This window comes from Balaenoptera acutorostrata, chromosome 14 (assembly GCF_949987535.1).
Source record: "Balaenoptera acutorostrata chromosome 14, mBalAcu1.1, whole genome shotgun sequence".
Classification (NCBI taxonomy): Eukaryota; Metazoa; Chordata; class Mammalia; order Artiodactyla; family Balaenopteridae; genus Balaenoptera; species Balaenoptera acutorostrata.
In genome coordinates, this window is record NC_080077.1 from 74,773,691 (window position 1) to 74,796,203 (window position 22,513).

At 35.9% G+C, this 22,513-nt stretch overlaps 1 protein-coding gene across 5 annotated transcripts in view; it reads left to right on the top strand.

The window, feature by feature from the left end:
• SNAP91 (synaptosome associated protein 91) overlaps positions 1 to 22,513 on the top strand; it is a 157,165-nt gene that overhangs the window by 64,389 nt on the left and 70,263 nt on the right. For 4 of the 5 annotated variants that reach the window (XM_057527741.1, XM_057527739.1, XM_057527740.1 and 1 more), the window contains exons 8-12: positions 760 to 866; positions 4,875 to 4,916; positions 7,966 to 8,049; positions 10,543 to 10,613; positions 16,213 to 16,240. In XM_057527741.1, the coding sequence (XP_057383724.1) occupies positions 760 to 866; positions 4,875 to 4,916; positions 7,966 to 8,049; positions 10,543 to 10,613; positions 16,213 to 16,240 (332 nt within the window). The remainder of the gene's footprint in view (positions 1 to 759; positions 867 to 4,874; positions 4,917 to 7,965; positions 8,050 to 10,542; positions 10,614 to 16,212; positions 16,241 to 22,513) is intronic. The other variant, XM_057527743.1, reaches the window with a different exon arrangement.

Genomic DNA, 22,513 nt, shown 5'->3' on the forward strand with positions numbered 1-22,513 from the left:
GAATGGATGAATGACTGGCTGGGGAAAGCACTGTTAAAGTGCTAGTTTTCTTCAAAACATGTATGGAGAAAATACACTCTCATACTACAGTTATAATTCATGACTGAATTCTAGTCTTGGGAGGCAGAAGAGAGCAGCAAAAGGACCCTTTGTTTTTCTGTCTAGAAAGCTAAAAGTTGAGAAAGAGGATACGAATATAGACTAGAAAGGACGAAACTCCACTATTTTATAACAAAAAGACATAATGTTTGAAAGAAATAGTTAATGACCAGTAAAAGCAAGTATCACTTATATGGAGTGTAGACAATTTAAAGAATTCTTTAATTCAGGGAAGTTTATAGATTATTGCTTTATAATATATAGATTATTGCTTTATAGTGAACTAGTAAGAAAAAAAGGATGCTGTAGGGTGCAGTTTTAACTTTTGAGATTGTTATCAGCAAGAATTTGATGCTGTTTTCTGAAACAGAATATTACAATATATGTATCATGAAGTATACCTGTTGTGACAATTAATATATTCTTCTACTTTAACTGTATTTTCATTATTTAAATTGTTTCATGTGAGACACCTTAGAACATAACACCTTTCCTAAACTACTCAGACCTCCCTTGTTTAGGTGTTTTTAATATTTCCCATAAGTTTTAGTGCCAAGTGTTTTGATTCAAACATTAAAGTTGTAAGTAATAGTATTAATGTAAGCTTAGAAGCAGATTGAATATAATACACTTTTCGAAATGCTTATCTATCTCTTCTAGAAAAGTTTTTTGAAATGAAGAAAGGACAATGTAAAGATGCTCTAGAAATTTACAAACGATTTCTAACTAGGATGACACGAGTGTCTGAATTTCTCAAAGTTGCAGAGGTAAGTAATATTAACACATGTATCTGGAGTAAACAGTAGAGTTCATAATCTGGCATGACATTCTGCCACAGAGTCACAGGTTATTAGGGTTGGAAGTGGCCTTGGAAGACATTTCATCCTGCTTCTCACCCAGAGCTGTGCTCTGCACTCTTGCATTTCAGTCAGAAGATCATCCTGTGTCCAAATAAAAGTTTCATGGATGATGAGCTCACAGCTTTGCAAGGTGGTTTGTCCCTCCATCTCACCTCATGGCTGTCCTTGATTGTAAGAAAGTGCTTCCTTTGTATTGAACTGTAGAAAAAAGCCCTTAGGAAAGTCTGTCCATTGTTCTCAGTGTGTAAACGATAAACCCTGACTTTTCTTACTTTGTCAAAATGATTTCAATACAAGGAAAAAAGAAAACAAAGTATAATTAATTTTATAAAGTTTATAAATTGTGTCTTAAGGATGTCTCTTTATATGTAATCACAGTAATTGTGTAACCATCAAGTTGTTGTTCCTGAGGTTATCTGTAAATTGGTGTCTTCTCTTATGAAATCCAATGATTGACTCATAGTGGAAATTGTGACATTTTATTACAATCCTTTGTCAGGGTGACAAATGGGTTCTTGTCTTGCTTGTCAACTAACTGATTGCTAGGGCTGACTGAAGTGTTTTGTGGGAAGGGTTCTGAAGCTCACCAGCAAAGCATTAAATGCTGTGGACGTGGGACATTCATGCCATGTTTTTGATGTTTTCGCCATTTTCAGAACATAGCACAAGAACAGGCATTTTATACACATAATTTCAAAAGCACTCTAGTCCAAGCATTATTCTTCAAATTTCATTTATTCACAGGAGTGATAATTGTCACATTTAAATTCCAAGACCAAAATAATCTTGCAAAATACTATCTCTTGAGCTTAGATCCATACAGTTTATAATCAGAATTTGTTAAAAAAAATCAATATGGGAAACAAAAGGTAAAGATTAGCTTAATAAATTACATATACATTAAAGCATGTTCATGTATATTTCCATGGGTTTATTGATGTTGGTGGCCTTTAAAGAAGGATAGAATTGCTTGAAACTTTTGCTGCTACACAAGTTTTATTCTTTGTATTTGATATGATTTTCCCATGGTTCAACTGTAATTATCAATGTAATCTAGCAAAATTTGCCTAATTTCTTTCTGTGAGAAGATCAGTTATACCTAAACACCCAGGGCAGAGGATTATTTCACTGTTGGATTAATTCCTGGTGCACATGCTTCCCAGTGTTCCCATCTGATGTTGTGTATATCGGAAAAGTAAAGAGCTGGACATGTTACAGTTTGGGGTAAATATTTCTGTAATCAGCATAATAAGGCTGGGCTAAAGGTCTCCGTGAGAAAAAGGGTACTTATATATCAGTTCCTTCTATTCTTACATGTGAAATTTTACTTTGTGTCTCTTGATAACCTTGTGTTATCACAGGCCCATTTCAGGCTGCTGAGAAGGAGATATACAGAAATTAGATGTCATTTTGAGAGTTTGTCTTTAAACAACATAATAATAAATATTTTAATTTTATTCAAACATGACTAAGACTTTTTATAGAATGGATACTAATTTACAAAATTATTTTTAATAGAATAAACATTAATCGCAATGGGTTAACCATTAGTGTTTTCTTTCACATTTAAATCGCATTGTTCATAATTTAAACACTAACTGTTTGGATACCAGTGTTGAATCGTTTGGTTATGATTGGTAAATACAGAAAGTTTTCAGCAAATATACGAAGCTTCTCTTTTCTACCAAGCAGTGCTTGTGTGGTGTACATATGTATGGACTCCTACCCAATAAGCTACCCTGTTGTTAATACCATTTGCCTGAAGAATGTGCAGATGACTTGCAAGAATGTTGTTTTTAAAATACAACTCTCTATATAGGCTATATGGCAAATGTTAACATTAAGTTTCCCATTGTATTAAAAGAAATGTGGAGTAATTGAATAATTCCTATGGATATATTCAAATTTTGCACAGAGGAATTGCTTGAAGTACAGAAAACTTCCCGTGCTTTGAATTCTTATACTGAAGTCTCCTAAAGCAGACAACTGAAACTTTGTAAAATGGTTATTTTACAAGTAATAGGCATGTCTGCTAAACGCACTTACCTTTTATAGAACTAAGTTATTCTTAGTTTGCTATTCCAAGGTAAATACCAACTCATAGGAGTTATGTCTCCCAGAATACTTGCAGACAGAAAGTGATGAGATTTCTGTAATACAATCACACTTCAGCTCCATCCTCCAACTTCATTGTGGTTCAGAAGTTCAGGACAGTAAGAATACCAAAGTAAAGGAAGAATTTCTTTAACAGAGTTACCCACTTAATAGAATCGCATCACCTTTCAAGGAGGTGATTCCAATATTAGGGACCCATAATGCTTTAATTTAACAAACACTGACTTCATTCATATTCATATTTATTTTAATGGATCATCTCAAGAGGTATTGAAATATGGAAATAAATAGAATGAAGTTGCCTTAATTTATAATTTCCATACTTTGAAAGAATGTGAGTTTAGGGCAGACATAAGACAGCCCCCAGCAAAGAATTATCATCCCAAAGTGTCACTAGTGCCAAGGCTGAGAAACACTGCTTTATTTTTTATTTTTTTCAACATCTTTATTGGAGTATAATTGCTTTACAATGGTGTGTTAGTTTCTGCTTTATAACAAAGTAAATCAGCTATACATATACATATAGCCCCATATCTCTTCCCTGTTGCGTCTCCCTATGCTGCTTTAGATATAGAAAAGGCAAAGGAAAGAAGTTAGCTCAGCATTTGACACACAAGTGGACTTGCGCCTCTCCAGTTTGCCTTATTGTCTTTCAGGAGCCGACACTTAGGCTTCCTGTATTGGCTTCCACATTTCCATCAGCATAAAGAAGCACTTCGTTTCTCACACAGAGACTTGGGTTAACCCGCTTTGTTTCTTTAAGCCTCAATTCCATCATTTATATAGAATGAGAGAATGAAGTTATGATTTGTATTTTTCCCCAGCTTTTTATTTTGAACACTTGTCAAACCTACAAAAGAGTTGATAAACTTGTATAGTGAACACCTGTGTACTCTCTTCATTGATTCACCTTTATTAATATATTCCCGTACTTGCAGTCTTGCTAGCACTTTCTTTTTCTGCCCCTCCCTCCCTCCCTTCTCTTCCCTCCCCAAGCTACCAAAATTTAAAATTCACATATGCTTTTATCTAGTAATTCCACTTCTACAAATGTGTCCTACAGATGTGTCCACACAGGTGCAAAGTGATGTGTGCAACATTGCTTGCAATGGCAAGGGATTGCAAGCAACTTAAGTGTTCATTAATAGGTGACTTGTTAAATAAATTATAAGACAAGGAAGCTGTTTAAAAATGAGGAAATTCTGTGTATTAATATGGATATAGTTCCAAGATGTACTGTTAAATGAAAAGTATAATCCCAGTGTACATAATACACTATTATTGTATAACAATCTGGGAAATAACTATGTATTTATGGATTTCCTATTTCCTTGGATATGCATAAAGAAACTCTGGAAGGATACATCTTGGATGTCACAGTGGTTCTCTCTGTGTGAGGAAGGGTGGAAACTACACCCTGAACAAGTTATTAAAATTCAGTGAACATTCCCTGTCCAGAGGACTGACTGGGCATAATTAACAATTTAAATTTAGTCGAAGCATTTTTTAAAAAATTTTAGTTGCCATTAACCATGGAGGAAACCTTTTACACTTCAGTTTCCTAAGTTCTTTTTTCGGGTTCTAGCAAAATTCTGTGCATTTGTTATATCTGTATTGCCAAAATCATTGCTCTTATATTGAGTGGAAAACTCCACAAAAAGCACATATTCAAAGTGAGATTGATATATATAATAATAATTATTTTATACCAAGATTGAGCTGTGGTTTTAACTAATTCTATAGGTGATCTAAGAAATTAATTTTTAAAAACCTATTAAGTAACTTTTTTTTAATCCGCAGCAAGTTGGCATTGATAAAGGTGACATTCCTGACCTCACACAGGTAAGTGATTCTCTGAGTGAAAAATTTAGTATGCATGAAATTATTAATCCATAGTTCACCATAAATGGTCTTACCTAGGGCAGAGGCTTGTAAGCATTTAATGCATTTTTGAATGTAGGCCAACCACCTTTCTTGGAAATCCTTCTAACTTACTATTTTTCTTTTAGCTATTAAATATATTTCTGGAGATAATATGAATACTTTCCTACTCTTATAAAATCATTTCTTCTTTAAAGGCAACTGTATTTAATTATTGAGCTCATTTTTTCATTCTTAAACTTGAATCAAAAGGAAGCCTTGAAAAATGTTTAATAAGTGTTTTATCCATGAAATGTGACTATTCATAGGCATGTAATCAGAACATTTGAACTGTTCTTCCTGCTTCTTCTCCTAGTTTTCAACATGTCCCAGGGATGGAGGAGGGGCACGAATAGCGAGAACACTGAGGTTGTAGTTCTACTATTCAATACACTGATTCTTGTCTCCCCTGTGAAGGGGAGGAATTTCTATATACAAGAGAACCTTTTTTTAAAAAATAGTAGTGGTAGATGAGTGATTTTCTGGGGACTATCTAGGAAGCAAAAACAATAGTAGAGCTTCCTTATCAATCCTTTTATCTGTTAAGAGGGTACATTGTACGGCTCCTTGGATGTAGAATCAAGATCATTCACATGTGCAGAATTACTGTAGGACCTTTCTCATAATTGGCAGGAACTGTTTTTGTTTAATCAACTTGTCATTCTGCTACGGTAAATTTCTGTTCCAAACATGTTCTTTAACTAGAAATAGATGATAGGAGAGAGTTAAGAACTGCTACCATATATACCAGTAATGAATATATGAGCTTTCTGTCTTTGCAAATAAAAAAAAGTTATTGTAATTGAAGAAAATTGTCATAATGAAAGATTACTCATTTTTAGTAGTATCGAAATGTGTTTAATAATTTATTATCTTTATTATCCCTTAAAATGTTTTTATATTTAAATGTTAATCTTAAATTTTTATTAAAAATTAGGGAAACCCAAAGTAATGGTCTCTGTACATTTACATTATTAAAATACCAATTAAATGCCAAGAATTCTTCATAAATAAAATCCACAGAACAATTCAGAAAATGATGGCATTGTATTTTTTTATTTAAAAGTTGGGGGAAAGTACCTTCTAATAGACAGACTATTAGTATAAAATATTTTTGCTACTATGAGAAGATAGTGTTCTTTGATCAGGTGCATACCTAAATAAGATATTGGTATCGTCTTGGATATGGCTAAAAATTGTGTGCATAAAATGCTATTAAAATTTCTTTATTAGATTATAATCTAATAAAGATGTATTAATTATTATTAATAAAAAGCAAAGAAAATCACTGTGCTTTCATTTTAAATTATTTAATTATTTACATTATTAACATTAACATTTACATTGCAGTTTTTAAAAATAACCCAAAAACCCAAATACATGTTAACCTAAAAAATGTAGATATCTAAGTATTTAACTCAATGAATAGCTTTTAGAAATGGTAAATCATCTTTATTTCAACTGTATAGACTGCTCTCACCATGGAACAGGAGTAAAACTAGTCATGTTAGAGAGGCTGGCAGGTTAAGAAGAAAAGAGGTCCTCGTTTATCTCAGTTTGGGCAGAGTCTGAAGGGAGATAAAGAAAGGTTTAAAAGCATACTTAAATACCTTTCTGTTTTTAAAATTAGAAAATTATAGCATATCATTGACAGATTTACATACTTGGCTTTAATTTTTAATGAGACCGTTATATTCTTTACAGTTTATATAATCTTCTCTCAAGAAGTCCAGAGGCATAATATTTTATGTAATGATGTATGTTCTGTGTTATTATAATTTGGGGAACAGAGACCCATCCTTAAAGAAGATAAAATCTTACTCTGGGTCTAGTAGAAAGCGATTCTGTGGTAGAGATTCATTAGATACTGGTAACATTCTATCCTCTGCTTTTGTTATGACTTTAAGAGCCACATAGACTTCAGTATTAACATTTATTTTGAAATTACCTCCTTATAAAAAAAATCCTCTAGTTCATTTCTCCAGTGTATATTTAAATCTCAATTTGAAAGTTTTGTGTGCTTCTGAAATTTCTTAATAAGTTACTTAATTGTGATTTCTGTTGGGTTCATGAGCAGCAGAGCTAAACACACCCCCTAATTTTTATTTAGAGCCCTTCCACAGGTCTAATTGGAGGCTTGTCATTGAGCTGGGGCTTTAGACCCACTGTGACAGTCTGGTCAGACAGAAGCTGGAATGTGAGCTGTCCTAGGGTTAGTCCTTCGGATAGTGTTAGACCAGAACTAATCTGGAGATGGGTCAGAAATGCCAGGTAGTGTGGACTCTGTTTGAGACCTCTGAGATTGGGTTCTACTCTCTGCCAGGCTTCTCTGTGGCTGCCATGGCCACTGAATCTAGCCGTGGCGATGAACAAAAATAGCCAGCAAGGAAGAGGATTAAGGAGATGATGGGGACCAGAAGGGCTACCTATTGACTGGGAGTAGGGAAAGGCTGCTCCTAACTGAGAAAGGATTAGGATTCCTCTTGCAGCAAGATGGAACACAGGGACTGAATGGATGTCTTTCTGGTTAGAAAATGTACAGTAAATACCAGTGTGGTCATCTGTAGCCCTTTTTAAATTGTGCATATAATATCATCATAACAGCATTTTAAATGATTTATAAATACCAATGAAAAACATTTTTAAACACTCAAAAGTACTGTATTGAATAAGAAGTGAATATGATATCAGAACTGAAATATTCCTCCTCAGCACTTTCCAATGGTTTCTTAGATCTAATAATCAAAAAATTTGAATGACCTTTTGGTTGCTTTTTATTTCCATTTGTTTTTAATGATGCTTTAGGACCTAAAGCATCTGAATTGTAGATGGATGCTTCCTTTTTGATCCTGTACTCACAATCAGCTATGAATTTGTTTCAAGAAAAGGATTTTCAAAATATTATTTCCTGTTTGGTGTGTGTGCATGTGTTCCGAATTTAATATATCTCCATTTATGAAAAACATCTTAGGTTTTGATGTCAGGAATTCTGGTTGATCTGAAAACTACTGGTAAAGAAAAGTCTCCTTTTAAAGACTGTACCACTGATGAATCGGTAACCATGATATATCACTGTTATTTATTAGCTTTCACAAGCTGCCTCTTGTTCTTTGGGTTGGTATTTTCACCTGATTGGTCTGTTGACTTCAGCATTATTTAAAATAAGCAACTAAAGATACTGCTAATTATACTAAAGTTCCTTTCACAACAGCAGAGGCATTCTCAAAGTTTTGCCCCTTGGAAATTTGAGACAGTTTTCATTTTTGTCTGCTGCATGCCAGGATGTGCTCAGTGCTGTAGATAGAGCTCAGAAGGCCAATATTCCTACACTCAACGAACTTTACTATCAAAGTCGTTTTTTTTCCCTCCAGAAATGTTTGAGGAGTTTATTTCTGTTAGATTTCACACGTCCTAATAAGAGATATAAATGATGAAGCATTTTTAAACGTCTAAGCTAAAATGCTCCAAACTTAATTTTATGTGCAATGCATTGCAAAATAACACCTCTTAAAGGCAAAGTCAGTTTTGTAGTCTGTGTTCTTGGTCACATTTCTCTCAACTATTGTGATTTTAGTGACTACTACTTTATTTTTAATTTTTTTCTTAAATTATTAAGAAACTTTACAAAAAGAATGAAATTGGAAACTATCATCCTAGTTTTTGTTTTCTTTGTTTTACATAATTAAGAAACTATATAGGAAAAAATACTACTTCTTTTGTTATCCCATACTGTTCTCTATTTTATAACTATAAATAGCATTTCTTAAACAGGTTTAGCACAGAATCACATTTCTTTTACATTGCATTTAATATTCAGAGGACCTAAGTCTTCTAACTGGAGAGAGGTTCTGTGGCTTGATATATTTTTCCTTACTGTGATCCCAATGAAAAGAATGGAAACCGAAAAGTTTAAAGTTATATGCCCGGGCCTCCTAGGTTCCATTATTATAACAATTATAGTTATTACTATTATGACAATTATAATGGAAGTTATCAGGTGTGAATTCATCTAAAAATTGTGAAGCCATTTCTGTCTTCTTCCTTTTAAAGTTACAATACACATTCTGTTTATTAAGCAAGCACATCTTAGTAGTTTACACTTTTTCTATAGAGCAAAATTTCCTTTATCTCTTAAAAATTCATTTTTTAAAACTTAGAAGTATACCCCTAGTTGTAGTTTACTGGAATTTGCTAAGTCAGCTTTTACCTGACCTATATTAAGAATTCTAATTTTTATAACTTTCAAAATTTATTATATCTCCTGAAAGTCATTTTTTCTACTCTACAGTAATTAACTTTTTATATAATGTTCACAGGGCTGTCCCTTTCTACCCTACCTTCATCACTTTGATCAAGTTAATATTTTTGTTCACTTACTAATTTATATTTATAAATTTATGTGTGGCTCACTTAGTAATTTACACATACAATAATCTCACATAATTATATATATAATAATATTATTGTTAAGGCAGTATATGAATCAATTAGTGAAATGAAAATGAATATTAAATGTACTAAACAATTTTAATAAGAATTTTATTTTCATTTGTCATTATAGGTGCAATGTAAAATGTACAGTTATACTATTTTTTAGCAGTTAGCATAGTTACTTTAAAATCCCTCAGAATTAATTTTATATTAATTTTAAGAATAATTGTCAAAATTAAATGTATCTATAAATGTTATGCCAGTCTTTGAATGCCTATGCTGCTGTTAAAGTCTAACTTGGGTTAAGATTATTCGAGAAAGGTGAAATTAAATTTCTAATGCTTGAGGAATAGATGGGATGGAATATTTATATGAACCTATTATTTCTTCTCCTAATATACAGCAAAATGCCATCACTTTATATTGCCTAAAATATGATGATAAAAACATTCAGGTACTTCTTAATAAAAGAGGTGAAATATATTAAATTTGCCAAAACACAGTAGTCTGTTATATAACATTAATATTTGCTAAAGTTACTTTACTATGTATATAAATTAAATAGCTCAATAATAAGAAAATCTTAATTGTGGTTGACTATTAAAGTTGTATTTTTCCCCCACAACTCTCACTTACCCTCTCTTTTTTAATAAAGTAGTAATTTTCCCTAATATTTCAGTCAAATGTGGATAAGTGGGATTTTACTGTATTTTCATATTTCTGTAAGTTTGTATTTGGGCACTTATATTTTTGACTTGGATACAAATACCTTTACTTTTTTCACTGTGGTCTTATGGAAACATATGGTGAACTTGATTTAATTGAGTTTACTACATTTAAGTAATATCTTAGTAAAAGTCTATCCAATGTCATTTCTACACCGAAACCACACTGTAACACTGTTTGTTATGCAGTGAAGTTAAGTACATGTATGATGGGCCTGTTGGAGATTCTGTGGAATTTGAATATTTAAGTACCAAAAGACCCTGGAATGAAATTATCTCCCATATGTATTAGGGTGCCCAGACCTGCACTATACAAAGTTACAGTGATGTTCCAGTGTATTTATTTTGAAAGAAAGCGATGCAGACATTTATTTTTTACTTTCTTATTGTAGGCTCCCAGCAGTCTTATGGAGACCCTTGAACAGCATCTAAATACATTAGAAGGAAAGAAACCTGGAAACAAGTACGCATTAGTTGTATATTCTAAATAAGATGAAAAATACTAGAGTCATTCTTTATACAGTGAGATTTATCACAGTACTACCGTTTTAGGGTATGCTTTATTGTAATTATCCTGAGTTCCCTGAAAACCCCTACCCTTTCCATTAACTTACGACATCGTGACCCCATTATAGGTAATCTGTCTGCAGGCTAATTCAGCAAACTAGTAGGTTGTACCTGTGTTGGCTGGACTTGCACATTTATTTATTATTTTGCCCTCAGAAGGGACTCACAATCCTCAGAAAAAGAATTGCTCGTGCTAAAAATTGAGGCTGTCATCATTGGGAACCCAATTTCCCAAGCAGCCTTGAACACTCTGTTATGTTACCAACCCTACTGTGAAAAAGCAGAGCCTTCAGGAATGGCTTTCTGGACTTCAGACCCTCCCCAGGTGGACCCTTCGGCATGGCATGCTGCTGACACTTGACTCAGAGTTATTTTTCTAGACAGAGTAGCAGTTGAGCAGCGATAAGTGTAGTTTTAGTAGATTTTCAACCTTTCTGTTTGGACACTTAGATTTTTGACCATTTTTCCTGACTGCATGCCAAAAATGTCCAGGTTCCATTTTTGTCTTCTCTCCAGCTGGGGTCATACTTTTCGGTTCACAAGACCTGGTACTTTCCCGTCTTTGTGCCTCGCTCAGAGTGTAATTCTGCTAATCTTGGGTGCCTCCCCTCCTTGTCTCTGCGTGCGTGCATTTTACACATCCTGGGAGGGCCATCTCATGAGGGCTTCCTTAATCATGGACCACACTATTTAATGACTCCCCTCCCCACCTCCCCTGCCCCGATATGTGGTTTAAACGGATTTTCTGATTCTTAAGGTCAGGGACTATTTTATACTTCATTATCTCCACCTAAAAATGTAATGTAGCTCTCTCTACAGAGTCACCTTGAAATCTGTTTTTGTTGGTGATCCCAGCTTTATGTTGATTCTGTTTAGATCGACAGCAGAAATTGGTAGAGACAACCCATGAACTGCTCATTGCAGGGCTATAGGCTGATCGTGGATTTTACCTGTGATACAGCTATCAAAATGCACCTCCTTTCTGCTTGCTTCTCTCTGGGCATTCTCCCAGAATCTGGACTCTCGTGTCTTGAGTCACTTTTTTGCCTGTTGTTTAGCTAAGGGTGATTTCTGTCATCTTTTCCAAGTTAGTATAACAATTATTGCATGTCTTAAGTTTTCGATGGTAAACAACGGAATAGGGCTCTCTCAGGCTGTGATGGCAGAGCTATTTGGAATGATGGATGACAGGACATCTCAGGGGCTCTGTCAAGGTTGTACCATTGTCCCAGGTCTGTCCCCACTTCAGTGTGGCCAAGGACAATCAGACTTGCGTTGGTAGATTGATGTCAACTGAAAAGACGTGCGAGTATATTAAGTCACAAAAGAGGGTGCCCGCTTCCAGTAATTGCTGCCTCCTCCCACCACTCCCGTATTAGGGTGTCTGGGAAGCCAAATGAGTCGCCTAGGATTTAAGCCAAAGGAGGCAGGAAGCCTGAGAAATGTCCCTCTTCCTGTGGCAGATGGATCCCTTTAGCTGAGGAAATATGCATATGCCAGAGTTAGAGCCTCTCCCTTGGGCAATGCAGGACGCGCATGGGTGCAAGTCAGCTTCTCCGCGCTCTTCCCCCCCTCAGGTCCCCGCACCCCGCACAGGTCCACCCTCTTCCCTCCTGAAATCTGCCTGGGCTGCAATCCTGTGAGAAGCCGCCTCCTAGAGTGGATCTCATCAGCCCTAACTTCAGCTCTAAAGCCGCCCCCTTGTGGCTGCTGCCAACTATTTTTGGACTATTTAGCTATGGACACTTGGTTACATTTCTAAGAGTAGTAAAATAAGAACTTAATGATCTTCTGTTTTGAATTACCTTGTACTGAGCGTAATTTCCCTCTCTCCTTTAAAATCATTTTATGCTTGTCAGATTTCTTTTCTGAATTGGCTGAGACCACCTATGAACTTGTCTTTTGCTTATTCCCTATTTTTAAAATAAATGAACTATAGTAGTTAACTATTTTCTTCTTTGTATGTTTGTGCTTACCTGGGACCTTAAGTGAAGGGTGAGTACTATATTGAGTGACTTTTTTTGCATTTGGTTATTCCTAAAAATGCAAAAAACACTCTTAAAATTCCACATTTGGTATTTAGAATATTGAAAACTGATTTCTGTCCATTTTACACATCTGTGTTTTTTCATTATACTTTTAAAATTTTCTCTTAAGGTGACTCGCATAAATGGTTTTATTTTGGTCTTCTTTGATCAAGACTAACAGACTCTCTTAGTTGTATATTCAGATATCCCTCTTAGATTTTAGAAATCAAAGACTTTTCACTTGTTTAGTAAACAAAAGATTTCCCTATGGCACATGGCAGAAGTGCCAAAAGACAATGCTATAAAGAAAATAAATTACTTAAACGGGTTTTCTTTGTCTTCTGGTAGCAGTATAAAACTATTCTAACCTCTAAGTCAAGTAAATGCATAAAATGAAGCATTTTCAAATGTCTGCTAAAAAATATGTAGGCCTTTTATATTTAGTGCCTTATATCCACCGATACTCATTTTTGAAATTCTATGCAATACTGTGTGATATGCCTTTGTATATTGTCTGTTTCTGTAATTCCACAGAACAAAAGAGAGAAATTGATTTTATTTTATATGTGAGTTTACTAAGTGTTGAGAGTTAGTAAAGAAACTCAAGTTTATTGTAATTAAAATTATTTGGAAGAGATAGGTTTTTCACATCTGTGTTTTGTTTGTCTTTCTGGCTAGCGTTTTTGACCAAAAACTGTGTAGCGATTAGTGTTGTGAATAAGAAATAAAATTTCTTCTTTTGATAGTTTACCATTAACACATGGGAAGTGTAAACCTTAACATTTTCTGTGTTCATCATAGAAAGCCATGTATTTGTAACATTTTACAGGATCTATGGGTCATGCATTCTCTTCTAAAATTACATTCATGCTTTATTTTCCCCCAACATGGTTCACCATGTACTAAATTTCTCTAGCTGAAGTTGTTGAAATAAGTATTGGGCTTTAAATAATATCATTATATATAAAAGATTGTAGCATTTTCTTTTATAAATGGTGAATAGCCAGTAGGGCAGAAAATCAGCTGAGGAACAGGTAAAAAGAAGCAATTTGTGTGTTGTGTAGGAGAGGAACAAATGTGATGGACTCCCCTGTGTTTTTGTCAGGACAGGCTGGAATGTGAAATGTGCACAGACAGACTTGGACTGAAGCCTGAAATCCACCATTAAAGAATGATGAGACTTTGGCGAGTTATTTACCCCTCTGAGCCTCAGAGCCCTCAGACTTTAGTCAGTGTTGAGTGATGCTTTTTAAAGCTGTGGCCCCAATGGGAGCACCTCTGGTTCTACCTTTTTGATGAAATCATGGCAAAACCTGGATCTGGTCCATGGGAACAGAAGTCATACATCCTGACAGTTTAGTTTCATACAAAATAATTTTTAAGATGTTTGGTTAATTTATTTTTAAGATGTTTGGTTAGTTTATTTTGGTTAATATGTTTATCTGATATAAAACAATGAGATAGGTTCGCTTCCTTCAAAGAATTTGGCATCTAGTGGAGAAGACAGACGAATAAGATACAGTGCTTTAAGTGGGAGGATAGTGGGAGACAGTAGGAGATTTTTTTGCTGAATCCATGGGGTAGCTACAAGTGTCATTTAATAATAGCACTCATGCGAGAGCTTGACAAAGTGATTCTTGTGCCAATTATGATATTCTGTACTTAGGTTTGAGCATGATATTCTTTAGTAGTAGGTAGAGAAATTCTGTCATTTTTACTATATCTTTATTTTGCTACAGAGTATAGAATATGTTAGAAACTTTTATGTATTAGTTTGGAAATACAGTTCAAAAAGTTCTCGTTCATCCTCAATTCTCTTTTCTGTATTAATATTGCTCATTGTGTCAGTACCACTAAGAATTGGTTCATGAAAATCTCTTGAGAGAGAAGCAAATTAATTTCAATTAACTCATTCTTAGAAACTGACCACATCAGATGGCTTCTATGTTTTCTTTGCAGAGTTAAGGCTATTATTTTCTTGGATTTTTATTTAGACTTAACTCCCTTCCTTTTCTCCATATGTAAAGAGAAAAAAGTGGTAGGAGTGGAGGAATTGTTAACCAAAAACTCATTAGGGAATTTTCAACCTCAGTACTAGATTTTTAGGTTCCTAAGTTTCTGAGATATAGAGAATACTGTGATTCCATTTATTTCAGTAGACCCTTGATGAGCAATGTAGAGAAGCATATATCCTTTTCTTCATAGGATATGTTACTCTGAAGATAACAGCCCAACTACACATAACCTAATCGAGTGTAACCCTTAGGCTTCTATCTTCCTTATATCACAGAAATCTCTGTTAGCCCTTGCTTTCATGTTCATTTTAAGTGAAAACTAAATTTAGACAGGAAATGGCAGGCTTGTGTTTGCAAATGAAGTTGAACATAAGAGGTATTAATCTGGCATATAATATTGTTAAATTTATTTTGCTGTATCCCATAAAACAAAAATTCATGATATTGTACAAAACTCCAGTTACTAAATCTCTGCTGATTTTATTTTACTCCTGCCACGTGTGATATTTTCTCTGTAGATAAGTAGAACGGCATCCCTGCCATCCTCTGAGACCCTGACAATAGTCTTCTTATTGAAATGTCTTTTTTTCTTCATTTTGTTTCCTTACTAATTTATTTTCCACCAACTCAGGTTAGTAAAACCTACACTGTTTAGGCAGTCGTCTCTGAAGCATTTTGCTAGAAATGATATACTATAATCAGTGCTACCAGCAATCTAACTGAAAAAATATATATATTTCTTCCTGATTTTCCCTCACTCCCTTAGACACAAGCATTGAGGTTACTCTTCTTTTTCCAGCTCCCAAATTCTCACAGGATAATGGGAATATTTCTCATAGACAGTTTTCATTACAGCCATGAAAAAAACCAGACAGTCTCTAGGAGTACTCACAGTGTGGAGAATGCACAGTGTGTCTCAGCTCAGTGTGGAAGCTGAGACACACATCAGGCACAGGGCTTGTAGGGATCTTTTTTTTAATTCTAGTGTTCCTTTTAGGTATCACAATTATGACTAAATGAATCACAATGTTGCTTTAACCTTAATGGGTTTTCTAACTTTTAAAAATAATAAACCGGACGGTTTTTTAAAAATTCTGTAAAGCATTATTTTTCCCAAGTCTTGGCAAATTTTTTAAAATTCCAATTTGAACAGTTTATTTTTGATGGACGTAGGCAATAAAGATCAACTCGAATAATTAATTGAGTTGCTAGAGATACCAAAAAAAAGATTTTGAATTTAAGAATTTCTAATACTAGAAATTAAGTGGATGGGAGACATTGGAAGCAGATGTCATAATTGAGTAAAAGATAAAATATATTTTAAAAATAGTTTATCCATTACTAAAAAAGTCTATATATAAACAAGTTAATGCTTGACCAAGCATCAAACTTAAGTGCTTCTACAAATGTATTCATGTATATCCAGTTTTAATTCTTTTTGGTTGCCTTTTAGATCTGGTGCTCCCTCTCCATTAAGTAAGGTAAGTTTGTTTTTTGTTTTGTTTTGACCATTTTAACAACTTTTTTTTTTCATTTTAACAACTTTTGATTGTACAGTTCAGTGGCATTAAGTACATTTACATTGTTGGGCAGCCATCACTATCATCCATTTGGAGAACATTTGTCATCTTCCCCAACTGAAACTCTGTACCCTTTAAACACTAACTCCCCGTCCCCCTCTCTGACCACTCTCACCCCCAGCTCCTGGCAGGCACCATTCTACTTTCTGTCTCTATGAATTTGATTACTCTAGGTACCTCAAATAAGTGGAACTGTCCTTCAGTATCTGTCCTTTTGTGACTGGCGTATTTTACTTAGCATAGTATCTTCAACGTTCATCCATGTTGTAGCATATGTCAGAAATTTCCTTTCTTTTTAAGTCTGAATGCTATTCCATTCTATGTGTGTACCACATTTTGTTCATCCATCCATCCATCCATTAATGATCACTTGGGTCACTTCCGCCTTTTGACTATTGTAAATAATGCTCCTGTGAACATGGTGTACAAGTATCTGTTCAAGTCCCTGTTTGCAGTTCTTTTGGGTCTACACCCAGAAGTGGAATTGCTGAATCATATGATAATTTTATTTTTAATTTCTTGAGGAAAGGTAAGTTTTTATGTATTCCCCTTTATATTAGTTTCTTAGTCGTATAGCAGTGTCATATAGCAATGTCTACTTAGCCCTCTATCTGGACTAAATTTTTCTTTAAGTAGAAGAAATTTTCATACATTTATATTACAACTGAAAACAAATGTGTCAGTGTTAACGTCTTACTAGTTACAAAGCACTTTCACGTACTCTGAATCACAGCCCTGTGAGATAAATAAGGCATATAACATTGTGCCTGCTTTGATGGTAGAGAAACCAATTGTCGTTGGGTATCCTTGCAAGCATGCCTTTTAGACAGTCTACCGTAATAACTGTCACAACTCCTTCACCTCCCTCTCTCCTTTAGCATCTTGAAGGACAGGATTAGGGTTGTTAGTGACAAGAGTATTTACTTCTCTAGGTCAGTAGTTCACATTTGCCATTGTATTTTTCACATTGCCATTTTCATTGCAAAAATGTGATAAATGTGCTCTTTCCTCTTTGCCAAATTTCTGTTACATAACTGCTGTTATTCCAGACAAGAAGGTTGGCATTATGACTGCACAGGGTACCCCAGACAACCTTTACTGTGTCAATACCTGGCCGGCTGCCCAGGAGACCCTCAGGGAGCTCCAACAATCAAACAAACAAAGAAACAAACAACCTAAGCTCCCTTGTGATTCTGCTACAGAGCCAGGTTTAAAATCATTATGTCACATGGGAGAAGATGACGGTGTGGGAAGACACAGAGTTAGCGTCTCCCCACAACTAGGGAGCCTGCTGGCCGCTGGTTGGGGACTCTGATGCCCAAGGAGATTGGAGGAACCCCAAAGTGAACTGGTAGGACATAGGGGGACTGAGTGGGGAGGAGAAGTGAAGGCCAGACAAGGAGCGGGAGAGAAATAGAGGGCGGCTGCCCCATCCACTGGGGCCGCGGGAGCCTCTGACCTCCCAGGCTGGTCCCCTACCATCCAAAGCCCCCTCCAGGCTGCGTGGGTCCTGGGAGCATAGGAGGGAGGCCAGGCAGATTGGGAGAGGCAGGCGGGAGGGGCCCTCCGGGAGGAGTGGGAGAAGAGCAGAGGGTGATTGCCCTGCCCACTCGGGCACGGGGAGCCTGCTGAGCTCCCAGGCCGGTCCCCTCCCCACCAAGGCCCACCCTTCCCTGCCGGCCGCACTGGTCCTGGGGGCATAGGAGGGAGGCCGGGGAGATCAGGAGAGGCAGGCGGTGTGGGGGAGAGGTAGCCCTCTGGGAGGAGCGGGAGAGGAGAGTAGGGCGTTTGCCCCACCCACTTGAGCCCAGGAAGCCTGCTGGGCTCCCAGGTGAGGTCCCTCTCCCTCTGAGACCAGGGGTGGGGGGCACGCCTGGCCCCTTCTGTTCCTTGAGCCTAAGCCACACCCCCCCCCACAGCTCCCAAGGCCTTTTCCAGCCCTGTGGGTCCTGAGCATTGGCCCCGCCCACCACCCAGACCTTGTCCTTGCTTAGGTGCCGCCCCCCACAGCCAAGGCCTCCCCCCCCTCTTTTTTTTTCCTTTCCCGCCTCCTCTTTTTTACTATTGTGGTACTGATGTACCTTCCAGTTGTTGATTGATCTATAGTTTTATTTTTACATTCTTTCTAACATGTCTGTTAGGTTCCTAGTCTAATTTTATTTTTTACCTTTTTTTTGTACCTCCCCACATGGCTTGCGGGATCTTGATTTGCAAGCCTGGGGTTGGGGGGAAGCTCCTGCAGTGGGAACAGGAGCTCTGAGTCCAAACCACTGGACTAGCAGAGAACCTCAGACCCCAAGGAATATTCACCGGAGTGAGGTCTCACGGAGTTCCTCATCTCAGCACCAAGAACCAGCTCTACACAACAGCCTACAAACTCCAGTGTTGGAAGCCTCAGACCAAACAACCAGTAAGACAGTAACACAATCCCACTCATAAAAAAAAAAAAATAGCAAAAAAATATGTCACAGATGAAGGAGCAAGGTAAAAACCTACAAAACCAAATAAATGAAAAGGAAATAGGCAATCTACCTGAAAAAAAGTTCAGAGTAATGATAGTAGAGATGATCCAGAATCTTGGAAATAGAATGGAGGCATGGATTGAGAAAATACAAGAAATGTTTAACAAAGATCTAGAAGAACTAAAGAACAAACAGAGATGAACAACACAATAACTGAAATGAAAAATACACTACGAGAAATCAATAACAGAATAACTGAGTCAGAAGAGCGAATAAGTAAGCTGGAAGACAAAATGGTGGAAAAAACTGCCGAGAAGCAGAATAAAGAAAAAAGAATGAAAAGAATTGAAGACCTCTCAGACAACACTAAACGCACCAACATTCGAATTATAGGGGTCCCAGAAGAAGAAGAGAAAAAGAAAGGGTCTGAGAAAATATTTGAAGAGATTATAGTAGAAAACTTCCCTAACATGGGAAAGGAAATAGTCACCCAAGTCCAGGAAGCACAGAGAGTCCCATACAGGGTAAACCCTAGAAAAAACACACCAAGACACATATTAATCAAACTAACAAAAAGTAAATTCAAAGATAAAATATTAAAAGCAAGTGAAAAACAAAAATAAAATACAAAGGAATCCCCATAAGGTTATCAGCTGATTTTTCAACAGAAACTCTGCAGGCCAGAAGGGAGTGGCAGGATATACTTAAAGTGATGAAAGAGAAAAACCTATAACCAAGATTACTCTACCCAGCAAGGATCTCATTCACATTCAGTGGAGAAGTCAAAAGCTTTTCAGACAAGTAAACGCTAAGAGAATTCAGCACCACCAAACCAGCTTTACAACAAATGCTAAAGAAACTTCTCCGAGCGGGAAACACAAGAGAAGGAAAAACGCACAAAAACAAACCGAAAACAACTAAGAAAATGGTAATAGGAACATACATATAGATAATAACCCTGAATGGAAATGGATTAAATGCCCCAACCAAAAGACATAGACTGGCTGAATGGATAGAGAAATAAGACCCATATATATGCTGTCTACAAGAGACCCACTTCAGACCTAGGCACACATACAGACTGAAAGTGAAGGGATGGAAAAAGATATTCCATGCAATGGAAATCAAAAGAAAACTGGAGTGACAATACTCATATCAGATAAAATACTTTAAAATAAAGACTGTTACAAAAGATAAGGAGGGACACTACATAATGAACAAAGGATCAATCCAAGAAAAAAATGTAACAATTATAAATGTTTATGCACCCAAAAAAGGAACACCTCAGTACATAAGGCAAATGCTAACAACCATGAAAGGAGAAATCGACAGTAACGCAATGATAGTAGGGGACTTTAACACCCCACTTACACCAATGGACAGATCATCCAAACAGAAAATAAATAAAGAAATACAGCTTTAAATGACACAATAGACCAGATAGATCTAATTGATATTTATAGAACATTCCACCCGAAAGTGGCAGAATACACTTTCTTCTCAAGTGCACATGGAACATTCTCCAGGATAGATCACATCTTGGGTCACAGATCAAGCCTTGGAAAATTTAAGAAAACTTAAATCATATCAGGCATCTTTGCTGACCACAATGCTATGAGATTGGAAGTCAGTTACAGGAAAAAAACTTTAAAAAACACAAACACATGGAGGCTAAACAGTGTGCTACTAAATAACTAAGAGATCACTGAAGAAATCAAAAAAGAAATTAAAAAATACATAGAAACAAATGACAATGAAAACACGAAGGCCCAAAACCTATGGGATGCAACAAAAGCAGTTCTAAGAGGGAAGTTTATAGCAATTCAATTTCAACTCAAGAAACAAGAAAAATCTCAAACAATCTAACCCTACACTTAAAACAACTAGACAAAGAAGAACAAAGAAAACCCAAAGTCAGTAGAAGGAAAAAAATAAAGATCAGAGCAGAAATAAATGAAATAGAAACAGAGAAAACAGTAACAAAGATCAATAAAACTAAAAACTGGTTCTTTGAGAAGATAAACAAAATTGGCAAACCCTTAGCCAGACTCATCAAGAAAAAAAGGGAGAGGATGCAAATCAATAAAATTAGAAATGAAAAAGGAGAAATCACAACTGACACTGCAGAAATACAAAGGATTATAAGAGACTACTACAAACAACTATATGCCAATAAAATGGACAACCACAGAGAAATGGACAAATTCTTGGAAAGGTAAAATTTTCCAAGACTGAACCAGGAAGAATTAGAAAATATAAACAGATCTATCACAAGTAATGAAATTGAAACGGTATTTAAAAATCTTCCAACAAACAAAAGTCCAGGACAAGATGGCTCCACAGGTGAATTCTAGCAAACATTTAGAGAAGAGCTAACACCCATCCTTCTCAAACTCTTCCAAAAAATTGCAGAGGGAGAAATACTCCCAAATGCATTCTATGAAGCCATCATCATGCTGGTACTAAAACCAGAAGAGATCACAAAAAAAAGAAAATTATAGACCAATATCACTGATGCACATAGATGCAAAAATCCTGAACAAAATACTAGCAAGTGGAATCCAACAGAACATTAAAAGGATCATACACCATGATCAAGTGGGATTTATCCCAGGGCTACAAGGATTCTTCAATATATGTAAATCAATCAGTGTGAAGTACCACATTAACAAATTAAGGAATAAAAACCATATGGTCATCTCAATAGATGCAGAAGAAGCTTTTGACAAAATTCAACACCCATTTATGATAAAAAAAAAAAAAAACTCCAGAAAATGGGCATAGAGGGAACCTACCTCAACATAATAAAGGCCATATGTGACAAACCCACAGCAAGCATCATACTCAATGGTGAAAAACTGAAAGCATTTCCACTAAGATTGGGAACAAGACAAGGATGTCCACTCTCGCCACTTTATTCAACATAATTTTGGAAGGCCTAGCCACAGGAATCAGAAGAAAAAGAAATAAAAGGAATACAAATTGGAAAAGAAGAAGTAAAACTGTCACTGTTTGCCAATGACATGATACTATACATAGAAAATCCTAAAGATGCCACCAGAAAACTACTAGAGCTAATCAGTGAATTTGGTAAGGTTGCAGGATACAAAGTTAATGCACAGAAATGTCTGGCATTCCTATACACCAACAACGAAAAATCAGAAAGAGAAATTAAGGAAACACTCCCATTTACCATTGCAACAAAAAGAATAAAATACCTAGGAATAAACCTGCCTAAGGATGTGAAAGACTTGTACTCAGAAAACTATAAAACACTGATGAAAGAAATCAAAAATGACATAAACAGATGGAGAAATATACCATGTTCGTGGATTGGAAGAATCAATATTGTGAAAATGACTATACTACCCAAAGCAATCTACAGATTCAGTGCAATCCCTAGCAAACTACCAATGGCATTCCTCACAGAATTAGAACAGAAAATTTTACAATTTGTATGGAAACACAGAAGACCCTGAAATAGCTAAAGCAATCTTGAGAAAGAAAGAGTTGGAGGAATCAGGCTCCCCAACTTCAAACTATACCACAGAGATACAGTAATCAAGACAGTATGGTACTGGTGCAAAAACAGAAATATAGGTCAGTGGTACAGGATAGAATGCCCAGAGATAAACCCACGCACCTATGGTCAACTAATCTATGACAAAGGAGACAAAGATATACAATGGAGAAAAGACAGTCTCTTCAGTGA